Below are 27,039 nucleotides of genomic sequence, written 5' to 3'. Positions count from 1 at the left end.
AAATCACTGAGCATTGGTGATTAATTTATCCCCTAGCCCCTGTCCCTTCCCCAGAGTTGGGCCAGAGGCTGCCAAGGCTGAAATTCCAACCCTCCAATCACAGGATTGATTCCCCTGGCAACCAATCCTATCCTTATTAACATAGACTCAGGTGTGGTTGAAAGGCACTTGTTATGAATAACAAGACATTCCCTTTTATCACCCTGGAGCTATTTCAGGAATTGGAGCTATTTGAGGACAAAAGACCAAATATTATAATAAAAGATTCTCCCATTGCTTTTATCACTTAGGAAATTACAAGGGTTTTAGGAGCTAGGTGCCAGGAACAGGGCCAAAGACCAAACACATATTTCTTACTGTAAATCACAATATACAGTGGTTCTGCAGATCTGAGCCAGATGTACTGGTCTCAGTCAGGCTCACGCCTGCATCTCAGTCAGCTTTCTGGTTGGCTGGGGACTGGCTGGCCTAAGAGACTCAGCTGGAAAGGCTGTTTCTGCCCTGTTGTAGCCTCTTATCACCCAGTTGGCCAGCTGGAGCTTCTTCCCATGGCAGCAGTGGGAGGGGTCCTGAGAGCAGCCAGAGAGAGTAAGCCCTTCGTATGGAGGCACTTTTCAAGTTTTTCTCTTGTGGCATAGTTGCTGTTGTCCAATTGGGCAAAGCAAGTCATTGGCCAAGCCTAGGCCTTTGTGGATGGGAACTACCCAAGGGCATGGATACAGAGAGGCCTGTCCATGGTTACAACAATCTGCCGTGTGTATGTACAGTGAGCAGGGGGAGAGGGTGAGTGCCAGGCCTCCGATCTTTATTCAACCTAGGATTCTGTGCCACGTGCTGGAGGTTGGTATTCTTACTCTGAGAAGTCTTCTTGGATTCCTAAATAGACATAATTCAAAATTTAGTTCCTCACTCTTTCCGCATCACAAAACGGTATAACTGCTCTTTAATTGTTTTAAGCTCTGCAAGGACAGAGACCATGTCCATCTTTCCCACTACAGTGCTCCTAACATCTAGTACTAAGATTAGCATGCAGTTGGTGCTATATGAATACTTGGTCAATGGACATTTGTATAATTTCTCCTTTGAGAATTATAGAGAGGTGTGTTCTCGTGTTTCATAATGGGGCTGTATCTGGCAGCCTGATACTCCAACCTGGGCTTCTCAGGGTTGGAATCTCTTGCCCACTATGAGTTGGTAAGGGTAGATAAAATAAAACATTAATAGTAATAATAATAATAGCCATTTATTTAGTACTTGCAGTTGCTGCTTATTAAGTACTTACTGCATGCTAGGCTCTCGGCATTACCTAATCTGCCACACCTATCAGGAGCGTTCCTAGACTCAACAAAACCTTCAAATTTGAAGACTGTTGCAGCCACACTTGGCCCCATTCTGCGTGCAAGGCTGTAAGACAGGAACCACAGCTCACCGGCTGGGCAAGTCTGGGTGCTCCTTTCTTGAGGGAGTCCGTGCAGCAATCCACAGATGGGAGGAGACAAGATCTCACTGGGCAGGTGCAAGATTCCTTCTGGCTTAAAAAGCCTCCTGTCCCAGAGTCTCTTGTAACAACTCCATAGAGGGGGAGGGTATAGGTCAATTTGTAGAGCATGTGCTTAGCATGTACAATGTCCTGGGTTCAATCCCCAATATCTCCATAAATAAATAAATAGGCTTCATTACCTCCCTCCCCGCAAAAAACAAACAACAACAACAAAAAACAACTCCATAGGCGCATCTTCCAGGGTTCCTATAGGGAACAAGAGTCACCTCTCCCAGGGAAGCCCAAAGCTATGGCATTTCATCTAGTACTTACAGTTCTTCCAACTCAGAAGCAATCTCCAAGCAAGAATCATCTTTATCATGACATGTTGCTCAGAAATACTTTTGGCCCCCACCAGGTAAGCAGGGGAACAGAGCTAGAACATGAATCTAAGGCCAAATTCTAATGCAAAAAAGGAAAAGACAATTAATTCTCACCTGTTATTATCCCCACTTCACAGACAAGGAAACTTAGGCTCAGAGAAGTTCAGTAGGTGGCAGAGCAAGGATCGAACTCAGGTCCCAGGCTGCATTACTCTTTTAACTGTTAGCCTATCCAGCATAATTAGGAGAACATCTTTTTATACAGACAAAGTTAAATCGTAAGTTACCAAGCAAAACGTATGCTGTGCTTAGATCATGTTCTGCTCTGGACCATGCCAGGTCGGAATTGCAGTAGCGCCAGACTGATGGAGCGTCTGTAGAGCAAACTAGCAGAGGAACTGGGGTAAAACCAAGAAGGCTTTGCATGCCCAGCCAGGGCTCTCCAAATCTTTTCAGTCATGTACTCCATTAGTGAAATACCTTTGCAAGCATATTCCCAAATGCATGTATTTTAATTATTTGGAGATTATATACATGCAGGATTCCACGCATGTGGAATGTTTAGAACAGGCAAATCCGCAGAGAAGAAAGGAGGTTAGTGGTTGCCAGGGGCTGGGGAGAGGAGAGAGTAGGGAGTGACTGCCGAGGGTACAGGGCTTCTTTTTGGGATGATGAATTAGATAGTGATGATGGTTGTACAACCTTATGAATATACTAAAACCACCGAATTATATACATATTTTAAAAGGTGAATCTTTTGGTATGTGAATTGTATCTCAATTTAAAAAGTTATATACATTTAGTAATTCACTAAAATAATGTGTACTTTATAAAGAATAGTCTAAAAAAGTTATACGGTAAGATTTTAAGTCATGAATAAAAGTTCTGCTATTGTCTTCCCTCACCGCAACCAATTGTCCCATGTTTTCCCAGGGGACCCACAGCTTTAAACCACCTTGGAATAGACTGTGCCTCCAATTATAAGCCATTTATGGTTCTCAGTAAAAGCTGTTTTTGCTTTCACACTGTTCTGAATTTCAGTAAATTCGCTTATCAGTCAATAAGGATGATAGTTAGCATATTTTGAATACTTAGTGCCAAGCACTGTTCTAAGTGCTCTGTTTATGTACGCACATCTCATTCTATATGGCTCTATTATTACAGTCATTAGCCCCACTTTGCAGCTGAGGAGACCGAGGTTTAGGGTGGCTAAGTAACTTTTCCAGAGTCCAGGCTATTTCGTGGCTGAGCAGAGCTCCAAGCCAAGCAGCCTGACCTCGAGGCCGCATTCAGTGCCTACTGTGTGCACGACTGAGGACACACAAAGTCCCTGCACCCTGGGAGAGTGTCCTCTAATGGGAGAGGGGGGAGTAAATATCAGACAAGTACTGACATTTTTAAGTTCTCTGAAGAATATTTCACAGCCGAGTTCTGTGTTTTCTCTCTTCTGGAAACTCTCGAGATGGAGGAATTAAGTCTGAGCTTTAAGTCAAATTTTGTGTAGGTAAACAAATAACAAAGCAACCGCACAAATTTTGTTTGCGTCTCTGAGCTGGGCCAGGGAACGTTTGGGGTGTCAGGGGTGCCAGGTATCCCACCAAGACCAGTTCTGGCAGAATTCACCAACCCTGAGCCATTGGGATTCAGTGGCTGGATGCCCAGCTTACGCCAGTGTTTGGAAGCCTGGACTCTTGGCTCATCCTCTTAGAACTGAAAAGGCCTCAAATCGTAGGGAGGCATTTGGATTTGCTGCAGCACACTAATCGTTAGGCAAATCACATAATATTTGTAAGCTGTTCACGATATGGTACAGACTTAATAAAATTGCTATGAATTCTGACTTAGGCTATTTGACATTTATTGACTAGGGATTCTTGAGTTAGCCTTTCTGTATAAGAATTATAAGCTCTCTTCCCAGTATAACCAATAAAAAATGAGCTCTTGATTAGTCGGCATGAAAAGATTTTCATAATATATTATCCCATGGAAAAAAGTAGTTTCTAAAATTATACCAGGGTTCCATTTTTGTGTTGTTATGGTATGTAGTTACCTGGAGAAAAATATAAGGAAGGGTAGATATCAACATGTTAATAGAGCTTATTTCTGTAGGATTAAAGCTGATTTAAATGTTTTAAACTACTTGCCTGTATTTTCTAGCATTTTTTTGTGATGCGTTTGCATTGATTGCTTTTATAATGAGAAAAGTAACTTTTACCCAGAGATACTCCCTAACCTGTTTAAATTAGACAGGGAAGGAATGACACTGTGACAAAAATCACACTTCTGAAATTTTGACCTTTTAGTTGTCTTGGCTACTTTCCATTCCTATTTGATTTCCTCCCCAAAGCAGCATATTTCAGACCTCTTTGTAAGCAGAGGAGGCACCACCTGCAGACTAGGCTCCAGGAATAATATCCTGCCAGAAACCTTATGATATTTTACTTGGGATTACAGATCCTTCTGGAAACAGGGGCCTGCACTCTGCCCCTGGTCCTCAGTATCTGGATCTTTAGCCTCCCAGCTGATGAGGACAGGAACGAGGCCCTGATGTGGTCTCCTTTGGGTTCTGCTTTTCTCCAGGCATCCCAGCCCCTGCTGCTGAGGACAGAAGAGAAGAAAGGCCCCGGGCGTAACCGCTGTCCTCCCACCATGGGGCAGAACTGCCAGCGAGGATGGGTAAGATCTCTTCTAGCTTTTCTCTGACTTCACATGGTCACATGCACCACTGCCCACTCAGCCCACTCTCCCTGGCAGGTGTTAAGTGAGGGTCCATTTTTTAGGAGGAAAGCCCCAGACCAATAGCACGGCAGGGACCTGTTATGAAACAAGACAGGAGCCCCTCAGATCCAGCAACGAACTCTCTGTGCAGTTTAGTTGTCACCTGGGCCTGATAGATCCTGACCAACAGGAGCCCAGAAGATCATTCATGTAACGCCTCTGGTTGATCACTTCTTAGACAGTCATGCTGCAAAGTCATGAATGTGTGATGAAAACAGGAGCGTGGCTTTTTCTCTCGAAGTGAAGCCTCCCTTGGCCAGATTTTACGTTGCCATGTAAAAGCAGAAACCCATTCTTGCCTCTTACAGAGAGCTTTGCTTCTCCCCTGGATGTTGAAACACACCCTGGAAAATGTTTACAGGATAAGTTATATTCTTCTGAGTAGCTGGCTCATTTTAAATTAACCTGTGCTGCAGATGGCCCCTCTGGAGCAACGACTACAGTTGCTCCCTTTTTACAGTTTGGGAAATTGAGGCACAATGGGGTTTAAGCCCAATAACAAATGCAGGGCCAGTGCCCTGGGGATAGAACTCTCTCAGAACAGCGTCTCAGTCACTGCTGTGGCCTGGCTTGTTGGCTTTGTGAAGACTCTCCCCAGGTCAGTTCTTGGATCTCAAATTAGTTTCCAAAAAGCATCTAAAAGTGGGGAGGATCTGCGCTGACCTCCAGGTGAGAGGCCTGGGCTCTGGGAGGGGGGGCAGTGAGGTGTGCAACTTCCCCTCAGTCCTGCAGGTTTTAAGATGCCCCCTTCATCATCTCTGAGAAGGGCTTTGCAAAGTGCAGCCCAGACACATTCTTCCTGCCCCCAGGCCACTGAGAGAACGGGATTCAATCCCGTTTCTAACACCCAAGTGGAAGCTCAATCTTAGTCTCTCTTGCAGAATCCAAGGTGCCTATTTGGATATAGTGGGACTTTCTGTGGGTCCTGAACCTCTGACGCCTCACCCTTCTCTTTTCCTCCTTTATTCCACAACCATGGTGAGACAAGTTTTGCCAGCTCCGGGGAAGGAGGAGTCCCTCCGAACCAGGAGGTTTGTCTGGAATGTCATTGCCATCTCTCTTGGTCCCCACTGTCCCCTTCCTGTGCCCCTGCCCAGCTTTGCCAGCCCCAGGCAGAATGCCACTGAGCATTTAAAACAGGCCACCAGCCTCGGAGAGGTGGCACAAAGCAGCCAGTGTCACAGGCGCCACGTGGCAGTCAGCAGGCTTGGGCACTGGCACTTGGAGTTTAGGGTCAATCTGTGGGTCTAGGGCTGCTCCTCTGTTTTACCTGAGGGCAGAGAGAGGAACACCGACTTTGGGTCTCAGACACAAGCTGAAAACCAAAAAGTTGGAAATCTCAAGCAGCAGGGGTAAGCTGGAGTCGTTGCCCTTCGCCTCCGTATAAGTCCATGATCTTTCCTGCCGCTGCTAACACTTCATGAGCAGTACCCTGTGCTGGCCCCTGCCCTTTACATTGTCTCCTTTAATTTTCACAAAGGCCCAACAAAGTAGATATCATTCCGATTTTACAGATGAGGAAACTGAGGCTTCGTGAGGTTAAATTACTCGCCTAATTTTGCACAGCTGGTCAGTGGCAGATCCAGGACAGAAACTCAGATGTCTGACTCCAAGCCTGTGCTCTCTCTACCTCCGTCAAACTCAAGGCTCAGGGCAAGGCGTGCCGCTCTGACTGTAACTTCCTTAGGACAGTTATATTTCAAGTTGTTCCAAGCTTAGAAATGGTGTGCTCTGGATGTTGAATTACTACTCTGAATCTAAGGAAGGACCCAAAATTACATGGTCCGTTCAGTTTCTTTCTCCTGGTCTCCCAGGCTATTCCAAGTCCCAGGCAGCATCTTTTTTTAACTTTTTTTTTTATTGAGTTATAGTCATTTTACAATGTTGTGTCAAATTCCAGTGTAGAGCACAATTTTTCAGTTATACGTGAACATATATATATTCATTGTCACATTTTTTTTCGCTGTGTGTTACCCAGACAGCATTTTTCACTGTGTCCTACTCCAGATTCTCATGTAGACCTGCCACTGAGGTTTCGTTAGAGCACTTTAAGCAAGAAGTTTGCTTTCATTGGTATCAGTGTTAAGACTTAGACTGTTTGGGCCTCGGGCATGTGGAAAACTCGCCTGGATTGTCCTGGTTACTTGATGCCTTTTCTTGCTTTCCTAGCTTCCCTAGGACCATGATTTCTATGGGGCGTCTTTGATTTGGGGCCTGCTTAGAAGAGGGCATGGCTCTTAAGTTCATGAACAGCAAACATTTATTGAGCACCTGCTCTATGTGAGGCAAGACAAGACGTACTGAATAGTAGTGACTGCCCAACAGGGAGGATGCATGGGTTACCCAGGATTCTTACAGGGACTGGCTGCACGTCTCTGGGCTGCTATGCCACCTTCTAGAGACCTCATTCACCCTCCTTGTAGCGTGGGCTTTCCTCTTGCGCTCTGTCGCTCTGAGTTCCATTCCTTCACACCCACCGAGAATGGGTCCTAGGAGCAGCAAGAGACGGCAAGCCCCAGCACAAGCACTTTTCAAGCCACCACTTGCGTCATGTTGCTATTGTCTTACTGGCCAAAGCAAGTCACACAGCCAATCCCAGAGTCACTGTGGGAAGAGACGAGGGCATGGGTACAGAGCCGAGAGGTGAACTGTGGTGGCTGTTTATTGCAAACAATTTAGTACACCCACCTTATCCCTTTAGCTGCCATCATGAAGAAATCCACGTGGGTCTCTCTCTTGACTGGCAGCTGCTCCCAAGACCTGTGAGGCATGGGAAGTTGTCAGAGGGTTATGGAAGGGTGGGATGCTAACCGAGGACGGTAGATACCCATGTTCCTTCCATGCTCATCTGGGAAGCACTTCATTCTACAGTCTTGGGGACAAAGTAGGCCCAGTTGCTCAGCAAGGACAGACCCCTGTGCTCCCGCAGCAACCCTACATGCCTCTGCAGCGGCTTGGCCAGTGCTGCACTTTCGTTGTTGATTGACACATCTGTTTTCTCTGGTGGACTGTGGGCTCCCTGAGGACAGAGCCACTGTTGTTTTTCGTCTTTGAATCTCTACCTCCTAGCACAGTGCCTGGCACATTTGTAAGCACATAAATGTTGATGTGAATAAATTTGAGGATCAGACATTTCTGAGCTCTGTGCATTTCATACAGAGGATCATTAATCATGGTAAACAATTTAGTACACCCACCTTATTTGGTTAGCTATTTCAAGGTCACCTGTAATTACTTTTACTTTCTGAGTGTTATTGGTTAATTATAAGCACCAATATGTTGTGAATGCAAGTTGCTAAGATGCTTTTATAACACCTTATTTTGTCTTGTCTGTCTTTAAGGGTATAGCAGCTGAAAAGCCAATCCAGCCCCCGCTTACTGAAAGTAAGGTAAGAAACCTAAATATTCTTTCCATTTCCTTCTGTAACATTTTCTGTAAAAGAGACCTATTGTGTGGCGATTCTCTTTGGGAATTCTGATCATGGTGTTAGTGAGCCAAGCAGCCCTGAAGTGGGTTCCTGGGGTGAGGATTCACCCCTAACTGCTCCTGCTGGGCCCAGCCACCCCTACAGGGCAGGGACTTTCTGAGGGGCCTTTGTTACCAGGCTCCCTTCTTAAGACCTTTCTTGGAAGCAAAATGCAAGGTGTCAGAGCTAAACACAGGGCCCTCCTGACTTGCAGCTGCGTGGCCTGCAGGAGAGACTCTGGGAGAGGGAATGTCTTTTCCAACGTGCAGGAACAGGCATGCCAGGAACTCGGCACCCATCCCTTCTGCACTGGAACATGGACAAGTTTCAGATCTTCCTAATGACATTTCCCATACAGTTCCAAAACAGAATTTGTGGTGCTATTTGTGATGGCCCCCCCACCCTCCCTCCCGTTCCCTAAGCTGGTACTTTACTGTGTCTTTAAAATTGCAGGAGAGTGGAGCTTAGGTGGGTTGCTTCATGCTCTTTAAGAGCCAACTTGCTGGGAGAAAAGTACAGTAACTTTTAACTTCTGCATCTGGGTCCATTATCTGGTCCCAGGTGAGGCTCAAGGCTGAGTCTGCATTCACAGCTACCTCTGCCCTGATCCTCATCCCACTGATTGAACAGCGATATTCTTGATCTTTCAAAAAAGAATAAGGGTCTCCAGCCTCTGAGGACTTACAGCTGAGAAGTGAAGCTCAATATGCAAAAAAGAAAAAAGTTACAACTTAGGGTGACATGTGCCTTAAGAGCCAGATGAGAGAGGAATCAGCTCTGTCTGGGGAGAGAAGGAAGTTTGGATAGAAGAGGTGAGATTTGCTGAGGCTCTTGGTTGAAGAAGGACTTTGTAAGGCCAGGAAGGACATTCCAAGCAGAGAGAGCAAAGCCTGTGAAGGATGGAAAGAAACCTGGAGATAACCACTACATATAAAAATAGATAAAAATCAAATTTCTCTTGACACAACATTGTAAAATGACTATAACTCAGTAAAAAAAGTTTAAAAAAATCAAATTTCTCTGTATACCCAGGGAACTATATTCAATATCTTGTAATGATCTTTAATGAAAAAGAATATGAAAACAAATATATGTATATATATGCAAGACTGGGACATTACGCTGTGCACTAGAAATTGACACTTTGTAACTAACTATACTTCAATAAGAAAGAAAGAAAGAAAGAAAGAAAGAAAGAAAGAAAGAAAGAAAGAAAGAAAGAAAGAAAGAAAGAAAGAAAGAAAGAGAGAAAGAAAGAAAGAAAGAAAGGGAAAGAAAGGGAAAGAAAGAGAGAGAGGGAGGGAGGAAAGGAGGATGGAAGGAAGCAAGGAAGGAAGGAAGGAAGGAAGGAAAGAAGGAAGGAAGGAAGCAGCCTGGAGAGGCTGGCTGGTGTGATGCCAGTGAGGAAGACAGGAGGGCAGGCTGATGAAGTTGGGTGGGGCTGACATTGGATGTCTGGTTAGGCAACCCTCTCGACAGGGTCTAAAAGGTCTTTAGGCTGAGGTGTCATGAGATTAAATTGTGTTCTGTCTGGCAGTGGCAAGATCTTGAACTTCTAGCCTCCAGAATTGTAAGAAAATAAATTTCTATTGCTTAAAAAAAAACACCAAAAAGCCAAAAAACTTTTAGTCAATATGGCAACTGAATAGGCCTGGGGCCACCTTTTGGTAAAGTGACTTTGTGGCTCATTAAGTTACCTCTCTTGATACAGCTTAAGGGAAACCAGCCTTGCACCCAAGACCAGGAGCTGTGTTTCTCTTCCTCACTTGAGATGGAAACTAACAAATACAAGAATTATATTTAAATTTAAAAAAAATCTGTTGCTTAAGCCATCTAGTCTGTGGTATTTCATTATGGCAAGCCTCGTAAACTAATACAATACCAGAAGAACCCCCAAAGTGGAAACAACCAGGTGTCTATCAATTTATAACTGAATAAGCAAACTGTGATATATCCACACAATGGAATATTATTCAGAAATAAAAAAGACTGAAGTATGTACTACAACACGAGTGATCCCTAGAAACATTATGCTAAATGAAAGAAGCCAGTCACCAAAGATCACAGATTGTAACATTCCATTTATGTGAAATGTGCAGAATATGCAAACCTGTAGAGATAGAAAATAGAGCAGCGGTTGCCCAGGGCTGGGGTGCGTGGGAGTTTGGGTGAGAAGTGGCAGCTGATGGGTATGGGGTTTCTGTTTGGGATGATGAAAATATTCTAAAATTGATTGTGGTGAGTACCTCACAACTCTGTGATTGTAGTAAATATCATTGAATTGCACACTTTAGGTGAATTATATGGTGTGTGAATTTTATCGCATTAAATTTTTACCCCTTAAAAAGCATTCCTTTTTTCATAGCTGAGAAGTATGAAGTATGGATATACGACAGTTTGTTCATCCACTCGCTTGTGGACATCTGGGTTGTTTCTAGTTTTGGCGATTGCTAATAAAGTGCTATGAACATTTGTGTACAAAGCTTTGTAGGAACATATGCTTTCATTTCTTTTGGATAAATACCCAGGAATGGAATTGCTGGGTCATGGGGTAGGCATATACTGAATTTCATTAGAAACAGCCAAACAGTTCCAAAGTAATTATATCATTTTACATTCCTATCTACCTCATCCGTTTTCATGTCTAACATAGACATTTAGGTGTGTTTTATAACAAACCTAACATATTAGTACAGTAGTATGCATTGATAGTTGTAAATAAATATACATATTATTGAGATATTGAGATATATTATTTGATATATGAGCAAAACATTTTTACTACAAGCTCTGTAGCCTGGGGTGAGGAGAAAGTAGATACTTTGCTATTTTTGTATTAGTTTCCTAGGGCCACCATAACAAATTACCGCAAATGTGGTGGCTTAAAATAACAGAAATATGATATCTTACAGTTCTGAAGGCCAAAAGTCTAAAACCAAGGTGTCAGCAGGGCTGTGCTCCTGCCACAGGCACTAGGGAACTTCTTGCACTCCTGGGGGCTCCAGGCATTCCTTGACTTGTGGCTGCAAACCCCCCTCTAATCTCTGGCTGTCTTCACGCTGCATTTTCCTTTTCCCTCCCTATGTCTTCTCTTCTGCCTCTTAATCAGGACAGTCCTTGGATTTAGGGCCCACCAGTAATCCAGGATGATCTTATCTTGAGATCCTTAACTTAATTACATAAGAAGACCCTTTTTCCAAATTAGGTCACATTCACAGGTTGTCGGGGTTAGGACATATCTTTCAGTGAGGGGGCGGGTGCACCATTCAACCACTATAGTCCTGTTCTAGCAGAATAAATGGGCAGGAGAGGACTGATTCAAGAGAGTTTAATTTGTTCTGTTGTGTTTGCTCTCAAGGCATATACAGGTATAGATACCTATATATGTTTGGCGACAGAGTAGATGTGGGGCATTTGGGAGGGGGGAGAGCTCAAAGATGGTCAGGTTTCTAGCTTGGGTGCAGGGAGATGGGTCTGCCTGGAACACTCTTTTCCCAGGAGAGAAGAGGAGACATGGGCATGGCATGCTCCCTCCTTTTTTTCTGGTTTCTGCTCAAATGTCACATCCTCAGAGAGGCCTCCCCTATCCATCCTATCTGAAATGATACTTATATGCTCAGTTAGGATTACAGTTGGCTGGTAGTAATGGAAAACCTCAAAACAGCACTTGGGTTAACACATTGGAATTTCATTTTTCTCTCAGGCTGTAGAAATCTGGAGGTAGTCAATGTGGGGCTGATATAGAGCACCTTGGTGACAGGGATGCAAGCTCTTTCTAGTTTATTCTGTGGTTTTGTGTGGCTGCCATTCCCAAGGTTATCTCATAAACAAGACGGTTCCTGGATCGCCAGCCCATCGCCTATACTTCATGCAGCAGGAGGGAGGGAGGAGGAATGGCAGAGGGAAAGCTGCACAATCTTAGGGATGGCTCCCGGAAGCTACTATGAGACACTGTCACTTTCCTCTTGTTACCGAATCATGCTTGGGCCCTCCTGCCCCCCTCGCTAATACTGACACTGGGTTGTGGTGAATGAAGTACAGTGTTTATTGTGGGGCACCAAGGAGCAGCCTGTGCTCAGAAGACCTGAGCTCCCCAGTGGCTTTCTGTCAAGGGTTTTTGAACATTAGGGGTGACGGTTGCAGGGTGTGTGATCAACTACTGGACATTCTTCTGATTGGTTGGTGGTGAAGTAACAGGGTGACGTTTCAGGAATTGTATTCATCAGCCTTCTGGTTCCAACCAGCCTAGAGTCTATGTGTGCATGCCCGAGTGGTTAGCGTGTAGTTACTGTCCTCCTCTGGTAGTTTCTGCAGAACCACTCAAAGATACGCATTTGCTTCAGATCGTGATCTGTGTCCCTTCAGGAGACTGTAGTTCTAATCATTAGCTGCCTGAGTCTGCTCTCTGGAGCTCAGGGATGGCCAAACAAGGAGGGGGAACATGCTGGGGCTTGTGTCTGGGAAAGCCCTGCAGGGTCCTGCTCAGTTTCAGTCCCCTCTTTTCTTTATATTCCTCAATCCTTAGGGGAACGGGTGCAGGACAAGAAAGAGAATAAAGTTTGGGTAGAAAGGTTAATAATAAACTCTGCAGGGTAACTCGGTTTTAGGGGGACCCGGCTTCACTCTCTGGCCAGAACTTGGTCCCATGGCCACATAAGTGCAGGGAAGGCTAGTCTTTATTCTGGGGGGCCCAGATTCAGTTTAAACTTAGAGTATTTATTAGTTAGGACAGAGGAGAAATGGCAGTTGTAGGGTGTAGCCGTGTCGCCTACACTCTGCTGTATTTTTCCTCCTAGCATCCGACGTAAGGTATATTTAATTTGTGATTTGTTTACTGTCTGTCTCTCCTTACAGAATGTGGGCAGGGACTCTGTCTTGCTCACCTGCACATTTCCAGTGAACTAGGAAGTGCTGGGCACATTAAGTGCTTCTCAAATATTTGTTGAGTCAATAAATGACAAGTCGGGGAATCGAGAAGAAAGTAAATTGAAGAAGAAAAGACTGTGATGGGGAACAAATTGAATTTCAGGTGCCCATAGGATCTAGGAGTTGATGTTTACAGGCAGTTGGAAATATGGGTCTGGAGCTCAAGGGAGAGGTGGGGGCTGGTGCCCTTGACAGTGATTCTTGGAGTAGGACATACTGGCCTGGCGCCACAGAAGACTGAGAGAGGTGGGAACACTCAGCCAGCTCAGCTGAACTGACCAAACTAGACGCCCCCACCCCCACCCACTGGGAAGGGCGAGTGCTTCCATCCCTTATAGCTCCCCACTCTGTCATGGGGACTGGCCTCACCACTTGGTTTGAGAATGCCCTTTACAGGAGGGCTCTGCGGGGCCAGGATCCACATGCCATGGTTTACAAATTAACCAAGAATAGCTTGGTACATTAGGGGAGATGTTCCCAAACTCAGGTCCTTTGACCCATCTGGAAATAAGGACAATATGGTTAAATGAATATCCCACCTTGTCAGAGCAGCAGGGTAATCCTGAGCCAGACTACCTGGGCTCAGATCCTAGCTCTTCCATCAGTAGCCATGTGACTTTGGAGAAGTCACTTAATCTCCTTGTGACTCAGTGTTCTCATCTATAAAATGGGGATAAAATTAGTATTTACCTCATTGGGTTGTTCTGTGGGTCACGCAGGTTAATATAAGTTAAGAACTTAGAACAATACCTGGTATGTAGTAAGTTCTACCTAAGTACTACTATGATTATAAAACCAAAGGTATTTAGTTTAAAAAGCTACTCTTATTTTTACTTCTCTGGGTTAAGCATCTTTTCCTTTAAGAAATTATGGTGGCAGGAGATGGAAATTATGATTAAAAAAATCCTTTCTTAGCAAAATGAAAAGTCAGTGCCTAGGTTTTGTTTGTATGTTTAATTTGCTGGTCTGTGAAATCCCACAGCCTAGGAGCCCCACCGAGGTACTGACCTGGACTCTCCTACATGAGCATTTCTCTCTCTGTTTTGGAGCCGATACTAAGGGGCAGCACTGAGGACCTTTGGTTGGACCGGTGAGGACAGATGTGTGTGGGCACTGGGGAGAACTATCCTAGGAAACTCAGGGTAACCAGTAGAGTGATTTAAGATTGCTCTGTTCCAACAAGATACTGGTTTTCTTTGGGGAAATAGCTGGCCTCAGATAAGGAGCAGGGCTGAAGCCAGGCAGGCCTCAGCAGTCTGGTTAGCCCTTCTTCTTCCAAGCATTATTGTTTTTGCACAGGAGGCTTGTCAGGTTCAGAGGCAATGGAGTGAGGATGAGATGTCCAGGAAGTGACAGGGCTGGACCAGGCTTTCCTTGGCTTCCCTGAGGGGCTGTCATCCCCAAAGGGGAACAGAAGCCTTCTTGAGAAGAGACTGAGCAAGGTGTCTCTTGGTGGTGGTGGTGGGGGCGGGTCAGGCCCTTTCTGAGCCAGGTAAATAGGTCAGGGTTGAGCAAGGGGCAGGCAGGCAGGGACCTTAATGATACCTGAGAGGATTGGGACTTGGGTGAAGCAAGAGAGGTGCCTCAGGTGCAAGATAGGCGTGCAAAGCCTCTCTTGCCTCATCTCAGTTCCAGCCCTGATACCTGAGGCCTCCGGCCTGTAAATTCCAATTACCAGTTGAAAGTTTAAATACCTACAGCCATGTGCACCAGGTGGGCTGGGTGGGGCCTGGGGCGAGCTGCAGCACCCCTGCCTTGTTCGAAGGGGGCAGTGGTGCTCACTGTTAGCTGATTGTTGCCCGTGATAACACGGGCCCTGGGTGGCTAGAACTTAGGTGCCAGAAACCTGGATTTTAAAATGAAATCTCCCAATTTTCAAGTGTTAGCTCATATTTATAAAACATTAGGTGAGCCAAATAGGATGTTTTAGCCAGGCGGTTGCCAGTTTATAATCTCGGTTATGATGCTTTCGGAGGGCAGAACTTTGGGCAAATGAGAGAAGGATGGAGGCAGGCTGAGAATGTGATTTTATAACCTCAGCCACTCCTTACCAGCATTCTCACGCAGGAAGCAGAACTGTCTGCAAAGTTGATGAGAAAGTTACAATGAACTTCCATCCTAGTGTGCTCTGGATCTGCAGAGCCACTAGGACCCTGAAGGAACCACCACTGGCAGCATCTAAAAGAGACTGCTAAAAATACTACCGTAGAAAGTCAGGGTCTAAATCAGTCATTCTTATTCCTGGTTATATACAGGACTCACCTGGGGAACTTCTTTTTTTTTTAAATAGAGGTACTGGGAATTGAACCCAGAACCTCACTCATGCTAAGTGTACGCTCTACCACTGAGCTATACCCCAACCCTGCCGGGGAACTTTTAAAAGGATGTTTGTACTACACTCCAGATCAACTCAGCCATCACCTCCAGGGCTGGGGCCTGGGCATCAACATTTGTAAAAGCTCTCTGGGTGATTCTTTTGTGCAGCCAGGTTGAAAGTCAAAAATCTAAATAGTAGAAATGCTGGGTCATGCTCCTTTCCTGGTTCTTCTTTTCAGAATGTGCTGTGCACCACAGGACCCCCCACTGTGTCAGGATGCCAAGATACTGCCCTGGTGTGGGCACTGGCCTTAATTTTTCTTTTTCACTTTCTCTTTAAGATCTTAAACAAGCTCTAGAAACTCCACAACCCTCACTGATTGATTAAGTGGGGATAATGATATTTGCCCTTCTAGCCTCACCAGCCCGTTATCAGGAGAAATGAGGCAATAAATGAGAAACTACTCTGTAAACGGTCAACATTATGCAAGCACTGCTGTTACAAGTTTGCTGCCAGATGCTGGGGTACAGCTTTGATCCACTGCAGAGAAATTTTGGATTAACATTCCTAGTGCCTTGGGTCCCACGTGAATTGTTACATTCTGACTTAGCTGTAGCCTGCATTCTATTACCAGCAGGTGTGTTTGGTGGGTTGGCAGCCAGGCACTGTCTGACTTTCCACCCCTAGCCAAACTTGCACACAAGGAAGCCCAGTTAATGAACAGAGAAACCCAGGGGACTTCTGGGATAGTGGTGGGCCACCAAGAAGATGCGCGGAGACCTGTGGAACTAGACTTCCCATGGTCCAGGTCTTTGCTGCTCTTCCTTAGGGTCCAGGGAGTAATCAGCAGAGGGGCTTGGCTGGGGTCCACGAGCTACATGACAGCACAGAAGAGGTGGAATAATAAAGAAGTGCAAGGGGTGATAACTGGCATGACAGAGAGGGGATGAGGCCCAGTTCTGAGCCCAGTGGGGGACACAGCATGGGCTCTGGCCTCAGAAAGCTGTCTGATTGGGGCAGATAAGGCCGCCCCCTAGAAGACAGTCAATATCAGGCAGACTGTCATGACTCAGTGTTACTTATCTGAGACCCAGGCTGTGGCGAGGTGGTGGGGAAGGATGGACAGAGCACTGGGTGGGCATTAGAACTGGGTCTGAATCCCAAATTCCACCACAGCCGGACACACGGCAAGATGGCCCACATGCTGCCTCTCAGCTTCCTAGTCTGTAAAGAAGAGTCTTGTTTTAGATCTAGATGGACTCTGAGCACAGTCTGAGTTTGTTCTTTGGAGCGGCTGAGGCCTGGGAGACTCCCCCCAGATAGTATCATTATGAACCAGGAACGGAGAGGTTTTCTGGCATCCATCAGACACACTACCTACGTGGCCATAAAGCAAAATTGGGTGAATGGGAACAATTTTGTTGTTCTCAAGTGTCATTTGAGTGAGTAGCCATGGTCAGGGAGGGTGTTATGGGGAGGGCAAGAGTGCTGGGCCTTCGGCGAGAGGGACTCTGGTCAGGAGGAGGCGCGTAGAGAGGGATGAGCAAGCAAGGAAATATGAGCAGGGGCTCAAACAGGATGGACTTGGTGTGGGTGAAGGGCAGTGGGCAGTGGCCTCGCTGTAGAGGAAGAGATAAGTGGGGAAGAATGGAGATGGATTACAGAATGCCTCAGACACCAGGCAGAGATGTTTAAATTAGCTTCATCAGGAAGGAGGGGGCCATCAAGGGATTTGGGGCAGGGTTATGATGTAATCAGGCTGCTTTTTAGCAGGAATAATGTGGCCGGGGCCTCAGAATGACTTGGATGGCAGGAAGCCAGGAATCAGGAAGGACAGCTAGGACTGTTGTAATATTTCTGGCATGGGCTGATGAGGACTGAGTGTTGGGAGGATGCAGTGGGGCAGGCCTAGAGATACTTAGGCCTTGGGGCATGGCTGCGTTCAATAGGTGGGGAGGAGTGAGTCACCTTGAGAAACAATTCCTCAAAGGCCAGGAAAGAGAAAGCATTGACAGTCTCCTTGCCTGCAAACAGAACATCTCAGGGTAGCCTTGCTATTGGTAGTGTAAGCTTCTCCCCTGGCTCCAGCTCAGATAATGTATCTCAGTCATAATGGGGGCTTGGTGATGATGCTAGCCGGGCCTGGGTTAAGGGGTATATATGCTCCTGATCACTGCACTGGGCTAAGTCCACCCTCAAGTGTCAGGCCCTGTGCTGAGTGTGGGAGACAGAGCAATTAACAAAGCACAGCTCTTGATCCTTGTAAATCTGGCAGAATCACATCTGCAGGACTCAAATGACACTTGAGAACAACCAAATCGTTCCCATTCACCCAATTTTGCTTTATGGCCATGTAGGTAGTGTGTTTGATGGATGCCAGAAAACCTCTCTGTTCCTGGTTTATGATGATACTATCTGGGGGCAGATCCAGGTTCTGTGCGACTTGAAGCTTAAATAATTTGGGGGAACCTCTTTGGGAAATAATTCAAAACTGCAAATATAAAATTGCTAGGCCTTCTCAGGGCCCAGAATCTGGGGAATGCAAGCGAGAAGCCCTGAAGTGTAAACCTCATCAGCTTCCCAGTCAATCTTATGATAATACCTACCATTTATTAAGTGTATTAGCATAAGTAGGTATTTTATTTGTAGTGTTTCACAGCAACCAAGGGAGGTGGGTGGGCATTAGTATCTCCATGTCATAGATAGGGAAGCAGGGTCAAAGAGGTGATTCAGGATGCCACAGCCATAAAACCAACGGGTGGGGGCTCTGGTCTCAAGGGCCACAACTGAGGCCCTCTTCAGTTGATAGCAAAAGTCACACCCCTGAGGTTCCTGAGGGGTTTTCTGGACCTAAACCATCCCCTCCTGATTCCACTGTACCTTTCTTCTGCCTGGTCAGGGCTAGGGTAGAGGGATTGAACTCTGGCCATCTCAGGGTACCACATGGTGCAGCTTTGGTCTCAGGATCATGGACAGAGGGGCTATATACAACTTGAAGGACAGCAAACCCCAGGGGTGAGCACTGGCTTTGAAAACACACAGATCCAAGGTCTAATCCTGGATCTACAACTTTCTGGTTGTATAGCAAGACACATGGCTTCGGTAAGTCTCCACTTGCTTACCTGTTGAATCAGAGTAACAACCACTTCTTTGTATTTTTAAATGTATTATGCGTCCTCTTGTAAGGTAGTAAAGCTCCTGGTGGTATCTGGCACACAGAAGCAATTAATCTAAGAATCCTATGGTTGCCATCAGTCTTAGAAGCAGCATAAATATGATTCCGCACTTCCCCTTCCCCTTTTAAAGACGAACGGTTTCTTAGGGATTCCTCTCAGCTCGACAAACTTCCTTCGGGAAGTGAAAAAGGTGGCACCTAGAAGGGGCACCTAAACTGTTCACCAGACTCCAGCGAGCCTGACTGCCCAAAAGAAAGAGGAAGCCCGAAGGATGGGGCCAGGCTGGGGCCTGCGGCTCAAGTCCCGCCCAGCTGGCGTGCGCCCTTCGCGAGGGCTGCAAGAACCGGTGACTCAGGGGCGGGCGCTGTGGGGCGTCGCTCTTGGTTTAGCAATACAAATCCGCCAGTCGGAGATTAGGCCTGGAGGCGCCGCAGCATGGGTGGGCCGAGGGGGGCGGGGTGGAATGAGGTGATGCCCTGTCGGTGAGGACCCAGGTGGTGCCCCGCGCTCGGCCCCCTGGGCCCGCATAAGCTGGCCGGTGAGGGGACCCAGTGCGAGGATCGCGAAGCCTCCGGGATCTTGCTTCTGCCGGCACAGGCCCCGCTCGCTTTCCACGCCCACTTCTTTGAGCCACTTCCCGGCGTCTCCCCTTCCGCGGAACTCCCAGGGGCGAGCCCTCGTTTCCGAGGAAGGGGGCCGCCCCTTCTAAGCTGCCCAGTTCAACAGCAAGCCAGGCCCAGCTGTGCCTCCTCGCAAGCTCCGCGCCTCCCCGCCCAAGCAGGGCGCCACCACGCGTGACGGTGCGCGCGCGACAGAACCTCCCGCCCCCGCGCCGGCTTCCTACGTGGGGGACGTGCAGGGAGATGCCCGGCCGTGGGGGATTTCGCGGCTTCGCCCGCCCCCTTTGCGGCGCTGGCTGGAGAGGCCGCCAAGCCCCCCCGCCCCGGCCCGGCCGCCACCGCCACCGCCCGGCGCTGCAGAGGCGCGCGGCAGCCAATGGGCGCCGAGGAGGTGGGCCGGCTGGCGGCTGTCACCCTCCCGGGGACGGGAGCGCGGAGACTGGGAGCGCGCGAGCTGCCGCCGCGCCCCAGGTCGTGGGGGAGGAGCCGCCGGAGGAGGAGGAGGAGCCGCCGAGCAGCCGCCGGAGGACCACTGCTCGCCCAGGCTGCGGAGGACAGACGCCGGCCCTACGCCTGCCGCCCCGCGCCCCCGACCGCCAGCATGATCGCCGCGCAGCTCCTGGCCTATTACTTCACCGAGCTGAAAGATGACCAAGTCAAAAAGGTGAGCCCCTCGCCGGCGCCGCCGCCCAGCCCTCTGCCCGCAACGTTGCATTCCGGCATCCGCTCGCCGCCGCAGCCGCTTCCATCCTCCCGCGCCCAGCCTCCCCCAGGCCAGCATTGGTTGGACTGTAGGGCGGTGGGGAAAGCTTAGCCCTTTGATTTTCCCCGGGATTGTGTGTGTGTGTGTGTGTGTGTGTGTGTGTGTCTATGTTCGGAGGGGAAGACCCCCGAGAGTGGGCTGCTTGCTGCAGTGTCCTTGAAATGGGCTATGGATGTCAAATGGGCCTCCAGGCCATGCGAGGAGGTGGCTGTGTGGGGACTGGTGGGCTGGTCCACGGGGCCTGTTTGGTACGGTCCAAGCGCTGTGGGTGGAGGAGTGATCGCAGAGATGCTGGGGAGGTGAGCGCGCTGCAGGCTGGGGTGCTGGCTGGCCGCCAGGCATCCCATATTTGGGGTTCCCGGTGAAGGGCGTCGGGTGCCCGGGAAACCTGTCACCCCAGCTCTCCCAGCTTTTGCGGCTGCTCCTTAATCTGAGGATGGGGTGACCCGCATGGCGTCCCGGAACAGGGAGGGGCGCGGAGGCCACCGGAAACTTTGCTCACAGGCCTTAGGTCTGGGGCGGTATGTCTGAATGGAATTTTTTATTCCTCTACGTGACCACTCTCTTAAGCTGTAATTTCCAGGCAGCCCTGGGAGCTCAAATAAGGGACTGGTCTCTTGAGTCGGATGGAAGTATGCTTGTGGCATGTGTGTACTTGCACAAGGATGCATCTCCCTACCCTGAGGTGTTGCTGCCTTCGACTTCTGTCTGGCATAAAGTACTGTCTGCTGGCAGGTGTTAAAGGTGTATCTCTCCCTTATGGTAGGTTTGGCACTAAGTATTTGAGGAACAACCTAAGCTGCAGGGAAAGACACCCATTTTATCAGTGCCAACCCTGGCGCAGGCTCCTGACCCACCCATACCCAGCCTGGGTGACAGTATTGCTGGGGTAAGCTGGGGTGGCCAGCAAAGTCAACCTGACTTTGGAGTTCAAACAAGGGAGTGTACCTACAGGTGAAAGTTAGGAACCACAGACCTGCAGCCACAGGATGTTTGGTGCTCTTCCTCTCCACCCAAGACAACCCCTTGCTCTGGCACAATAGGAAATAGGCCTGCTGAGGACAGTGACCTCATCAAGGTCACCCAGGGAGTTAGATGGAAAGCCAGGGCGGGACCCAGGTCTCCGCCTCCCTCCACTGGGAACTTGACTGAGGCTCCTCCTGGAAGTCAGCTGAGGGGGAGGTACTGAGACAGAGGCCTTGAGGATTCTGCTTGGATCCTGGGTCCCGTGCTGAGTGGAGACCAGAGTGGGGTAGTAGAAGACAGGCCTGAGAATCTGCCATGGTCCCTCATGGCTACAAGTGACAGTGACTCTGGAGTTGTCAAACCGTGGAACTGGTGCTCACTCCCTTGGAGCACCCTGGAGCTTCCTTCTGGCCACTGATCTCAGGGAGCTGTGCATGCCAACATGTGCATTTCATGAATTTTCTTCAACAATACTGTATATGACTGATGTTCTTCCCATTTCACAGTGGGGGGGTTTAAGGCCTGGATGAGTTCACTGCCTTCTCCTTGCACGTGGTGCCCTCTGTAGCTCGAGACAGCAGACCACTGAGATGGGGACCCGGATGACCTTGTAAGCCTCCAGCACCCACACTACTACCATCTATGTGGTCGCCAGGGACCAAGTTGGGTTAAGGTTTGGACTGCCCTTAGTGGAACCTGTTTTTTCAGGCACACAGTGTCTAGTGTGGCAGAGCCCTCCATTCCTCATGGTGGCCTGAGTCACATTCTATCTACTAGGCTCCTGTGGGCATTTTTGAGTGTGTGGCTCCTGAATCAGTTGATCCTCAAGTTCTTTCTCCTCTGAGATTGGCATTCTGAAATTCCCTCCCCGCCGTCCCCTGGGCTCAGAATTTTGCTGGAGGAGGGTCTTGAGGTCAGGAGAGAGTCCAAGGTCAAGGAGAGTCTTAAAAACAAGGTAGCTTTCTTGCACTTCATGGAGTTCTGCTGCTGCTTTCTGTGAGAGGACTGTGTGGATTCCTGCCAGGGTGTCACCTTGGCATGCATCATGGGCTGCATGGCACTGCCATCTGTGAGTGTGATCTTCAGGGAGCTTCCTAGGCCTCCTGAGCACATAGTAGGCACTTGTTCTGATGGCCTAGTCTGTTTTCCGGGCCCCTACTTGTGCAGATACAAGGGGACTGCATCTGTTCTCCTGGGACTCAGGACTTATTAGAATTAGAGATCAGCCTTTCCTACCCACTGCTTGACCTGAGAAGGGATGGGTGGTGGTGTAGGACTTCAAGCCCTGTTGTTCCTGCGGAAACTGGGCCCTGCCTTCGACCTGATGAAGCCCCATTGAAGCCAGCCCCTCCCACCCCCCAACCTGTCTACGCGGGCAGCCATGATGATTCAGCCCTCTAGCCCAGGCAGCCTCTGGGGCTCTGGACACAGCTCTGCATCCTCTTGATGACGGACGATTAATCTTCATCTGCCTTCTAGCCCTCTGGTCTGGGAATAGGAGTGGGGAAGATGGGGATGGTGCCAGAGGAGGTTTGTGGGGTTGCTTAGGACACAGAAGTGATCATGAAGGGGAATCATTTCTCTCCCCATTACCTATGAGACACCTCAGTAATTCAACCTCATAAATATGTCCTGGGTTGAAACAGGCCAAGAGTCTGGCTTCCTAGCATGGAGTCCCATATTCCAGACTTGTCGGCATAGTGTTGGTTGATGGCGCATAGTGTTGGTTGATGGCACACTGTAAAAAGGATGCCCTGGCATTGAATGAAGTAAATACAAAACATAGATTTCCCTTTTACTCTTCTGGTGCTTTTGGGAGGAAAAATAGGCACAAGTTACTTGTGAAAGATTCCACTCATCAGAATCCCAGATATCTGTTAATTCTACAGCTAGAGCCTGGGTCTTTTGACCTCCAAGTGACTTTTAACATGCCTCTTACCTCGCCTGTTCTTTCCACTTAGGTTAACCCTTAGGTACCTGAAGGAAGGTGAAGAATTGCGTAGTGTTCTGTTCCTTGAGGAAAGGAAGATGGGTCTAGCAATGTCAGAACTTGGCCTCTAAAGAAAGACTAGATTTCCTTTCCTCCAGGGTTGTCAGAATGGTGAGCACATGCCAGTGGGTTTTCTATAGGAGGGATCCTCATGACACTAAGGGATCCGCATAAGCAGGTGAGCAACAGGTGTGATTTGTCCAATGGCTGAACCTTCAGAGTCCTCGACTGCTCAGTCCAGCAAGGTAGAGGAGAATATGCTTAGCAGTTCAAAGGCTACCAAGTTCTGTTTCCTCGGAGCTTGTGTCCTAGTGGCAAAAGCAAATATTTAAAAAATTGCCCGTTTCCTTTTTGCTCAGGGTTGAGAGAGAGATGAGCTTTGGAAAATTATGGAAAGTGTCTCTTGCACCTTTCCATCTGCTGTTATACAAATATCCAGTGAGAGCCTTACTCCGAGGTGAATCTTCATTTCATAATCCCTGTCCCCTCTACCTTGAATATTCCTTGGAGTTCTCCCCCAGGAGAATCCCTAACACTTCATTTGGTTTGATAATTTGGGACTATCGTGAGCGAATAAACTGGGAAAGCGGGTGGGTATGCGGGACTCTCACATCTGGCCATGCTGCGCTGTCCTCCCACACGCCTCCTGTTTTCTGGAGAAGACATGAGCAGCTCTCTCCTAAAAAGACGGATTTGTCTCCATGTGTGTCCGCAGTCAGGGATTCCTGCCTGATGGAATTAGCCACTGGAGTCAGCTTTGAACACACCTGAGGATGCCCTGGGGAGATACAGAGAGGCAGCCACATACCTCCGTGTTCAGGAAGCAGTCATGGCTACACAGCTGGCACCTGCATATTGATTTGAGAACCTTCAGAATCAAATCTGATCATGGGAACTTAGTTGTTTCTTCAGAAAATGTTTGAGTCGTTTATTATGTGCAACGTTTTGTGCTACACTGGGGTGACAACTATAAGCCTGGTAGAAGTAGTTCCTGTTCTCATGGAGTGTAAATAATTATTTGCTGTCGTATGGTAAGTGCAAAGTGCAGAATGCTTTGAGAGCTGTAGGGGCCAGTGATCAGATTTTGGGTGGGAAATCACCAGCTTAGGAGTTGCTTAAAGCCAGGCTCTAGATGTACAAGAGAGAATAGTACACTTAGTGTGTAAGGGAGAGTCAAATGGATAGTTACCAACATGTAGCTTTGCTTTCTCTCTTTTTAATGGTTTGTTGTTGCTGATCATTCCCAGACCCCTTATGGGTGCTGTATCAGATATCAATTATGTGGGTAGGTATATACGTACGTATATGTCTATGTGTCTGTCTGTCTATATCTGACAATGCACACGAACATACTACATGCAGGTGTGTGTGTATGATTTCATCTGATCTTTCAACAACTTCAGTGAGGTCGTCAGGACAGGAAGTATTAGAAGTTCTGTCCCTGAGTGCCCCAGGGCAGCTCCCTCCCCCTGCAGCTCCTCTCCTGGACATCCTGCTGCTGGCCTTGTGTGCTGCAGACAGAAGGTGAAGAGATTTATTCCCCATTTAGAAACAGCCACTGGAGGCCCAGAGGAGATAAGTGACTTTCTCAGGGTCTTAGAGAATCTGGAATGATCCTGAGGGCTATTCTTATTCTCTCTGCCTCTTTCCTCTAGAAGAAAACCTCATCTTTGTTGATTTTAATGATTTAACTTGGAATCTCTATTTTAATTTGCTCCCCTACAAATCGGTACATCTGAGTTCATTTTTTATTTGAGGTACATAAAAAATTTTGAAGTTAACGTAATGAACACTTGTGTATCCATTACTCAGCTGGAGAAGTAACAAACATGATTACAATTACATGACAGACACACTGAAACCCCTTCTGTGCCTGTCTTCAGTCTCATTCGTGTCTCCTTCCAGAGGTGACCTCTGTCCTGAATTTGGTGTTTATCATTTCCTGCATGTTTTTATACTTTTATTACATATTATGTATCTATAGGCGGTTGTAGTGTTGCTTTATATGGTTTTAACCTTTTGTAAATGGTATTATCCTATTTGTATCCTTTGGCAACTTACTTCTTTAAACTCAACGTTGTATATTTGGGAATTCTTCCATGTTGATCCATATACATCTGTTTCATAAATTTAAAGTGCTCTATGCTCTTACATTGTGTGAATACACCAAACTAATTTACCTATTCTTTTGATAGGCATTTGGGTTTCTGATTTTTGAATTACAAACAGTGCTGCAGTCATCCTTCCGTGCACATGCAGGTTGCTCTGGGCTGTGTGTCTAGGGCTGGAATTACTAGGTAGAGGAGTGTATGCATCTTCCTGTTTTCAAGATTTTGCCAAATTGCTGTCCTCCGTGGTCATGCCAATTCCCACTCCTGTCAGAAGTTTGTACAGGTTCTCATGGCTCCACGCCAACCCTTGGTACAGCCAAACCTTTAACATTTTTTTTTAACATTTTTTATTGATTTATAATCATTTTACAATGTTGTGTCAAACCTTTAACATTTTTAATAGATAATTTTTAAAGAGTCCGTTTCTTCCCAGCTATTTCCATTCACATTACAGCATTTGAGCTTGGCTTAAAATTAGCCATTTACTTATCAAGCAGAGCCCTTGTTGCCAAGTGTTACTGAGTGAAGTTGACAACTTTCATCGTGGGCAGTGCCCACCCTGTTGGCCGTTTGCACTGTGCCAAGGAGGCGAGGAGATGCAGAGACAGGCTCTCGAGAGCTCTCTGTGTCCCCTTGTGCTCCAGTGTGACTCTGTTAAACTTTCTGGGAATTAAAACACACACGTGCTTTTTGCCTGCACACCCTCTCTCTTCCTGGGTGGATCCGACCCAGGCAGGGCTGGCTTATCAGTCCCCTAAACATTTCTCTGTTAGAGAACACAGGCCGGCAACCTCGCTCAGACTCTCTTCCGTAAAAGGAGACCGTAAAAGGAGAGGGTGGCTGTGCCCCCTGCAGCAGGGAAACTGAAATGTGAAGTCTACAGCCCAGCCCTTTGCAAGCAGAAGCCAAGCTTGCGGTGCCGGTGCCGGCAAGACACAGGAAATGTCGGATCACGTTCACCTGATTCCATGCTAGGTTACGGGCTCACGCTGAGGCCTTGAGGGTGCCTTGGAGGGAGTGGTGCATTGAATGCCTACTAGGGGCCTGTCTTTCCTAAAATAGATCTTATTTAATCATCAGTAGTAATAATACTAATCGAAACCAACATGTAATGCCAGTCACATGTGCTGCACCAAAGGCCTTAAATCCCCATGCCACCCCTGTGCAGTGAGCTCCCTTATGATCTCCACTTTTGAGTGAGGACCCTGAGGCTCAGAGAGTAAACAGAAGAGCCAGCATTCAGGCTCTTTGATCTGCTGGCAGAGCCCTTGTTTTTTTGTTTTTTTTTTTTAATTGAAATAAAACTCACATACCATAAAACTTACCATTTTAAAGTGTACAAGTCCGTGGTGTCTCAAACATTTACAAGGTTGTGTGACTGTCTTTACCATCTAATTCCAGAACATTTTCATCTCCCCCAAAAGAAACCTCTTACCCTTAAGCAGTCACTCCCTATCCCTCCCTCCACCCTGGGGTCTACTAATCTACTTCATTATTATTATTTTTTTTTAACGGATTTGCTTCTTGTGGACATTTATATGAATGGCATTATACAACATGTGACCTTTGTGTCTGGCTTCTTTCACTTAGCATATTTTCACGGTTCATCCATGCTGTAGCATGTATGAGTACTCCAGTTCTTTTTGTTGCTGAATAATATTCAGTTGTATCTACACACCACATTTTGTTTGTGCATTTCTCAGTTGATGGATATTTGGATTGTTTCCACTTTGAGACTGTTTTGATGCTGCTGCTGTGAACATTTGCATACATGTTTTCCCTGTGTGGACATACGCTTTCATTTCTCTTGGGTGCATGTATAGGAGTGGAATTGCTGGGAGAGCCCCTGCTTCTGTCCACCTGAGGAAGGCATCATCTCCATGTAGAAATGAGGAAACTGGGGCCCCCAAGCGGTGAAGTGACTTGCCGACAACCATAGTGATAGGGACAGAAACACTGCCAGGTCCCCTGATTCAGAAACCTGTGTTCCTCCCATCATGCCTCATCCAACTCTCATTTTGCTGTTTAGGGAAACAGATCCAAGGAGGCAAAGAGCTGCAGG

General features: G+C 47.4%; 1 protein-coding gene across 4 annotated transcripts in view; it reads left to right on the top strand.

The window, feature by feature from the left end:
- The window catches only part of HK1 (hexokinase 1), a 99,163-nt gene that overhangs the window by 14,968 nt on the left and 57,156 nt on the right, over positions 1–27,039 (top strand). For 3 of the 4 annotated variants that reach the window (XM_072971397.1, XM_072971398.1, XM_072971399.1), the window contains 2 exons: positions 4,444–4,539; positions 7,983–8,030. In XM_072971397.1, the coding sequence (XP_072827498.1) occupies positions 4,513–4,539; positions 7,983–8,030 (75 nt within the window). In that variant the 5' untranslated portion in view covers positions 4,444–4,512. Of the gene's footprint in view, positions 1–4,443; positions 4,540–7,982; positions 8,031–19,588; positions 19,812–27,039 lie in introns of those variants that run through there. The other variant, XM_072971396.1, reaches the window with a different exon arrangement.

The sequence above is a fragment of the Vicugna pacos genome, chromosome 11 (assembly GCF_048564905.1).
Source record: "Vicugna pacos chromosome 11, VicPac4, whole genome shotgun sequence".
NCBI classification, from domain to species: Eukaryota; Metazoa; Chordata; class Mammalia; order Artiodactyla; family Camelidae; genus Vicugna; species Vicugna pacos.
Note: the sequence above shows the minus strand (reverse complement) of the source record. Positions and strands in the feature narration are given on the sequence as shown.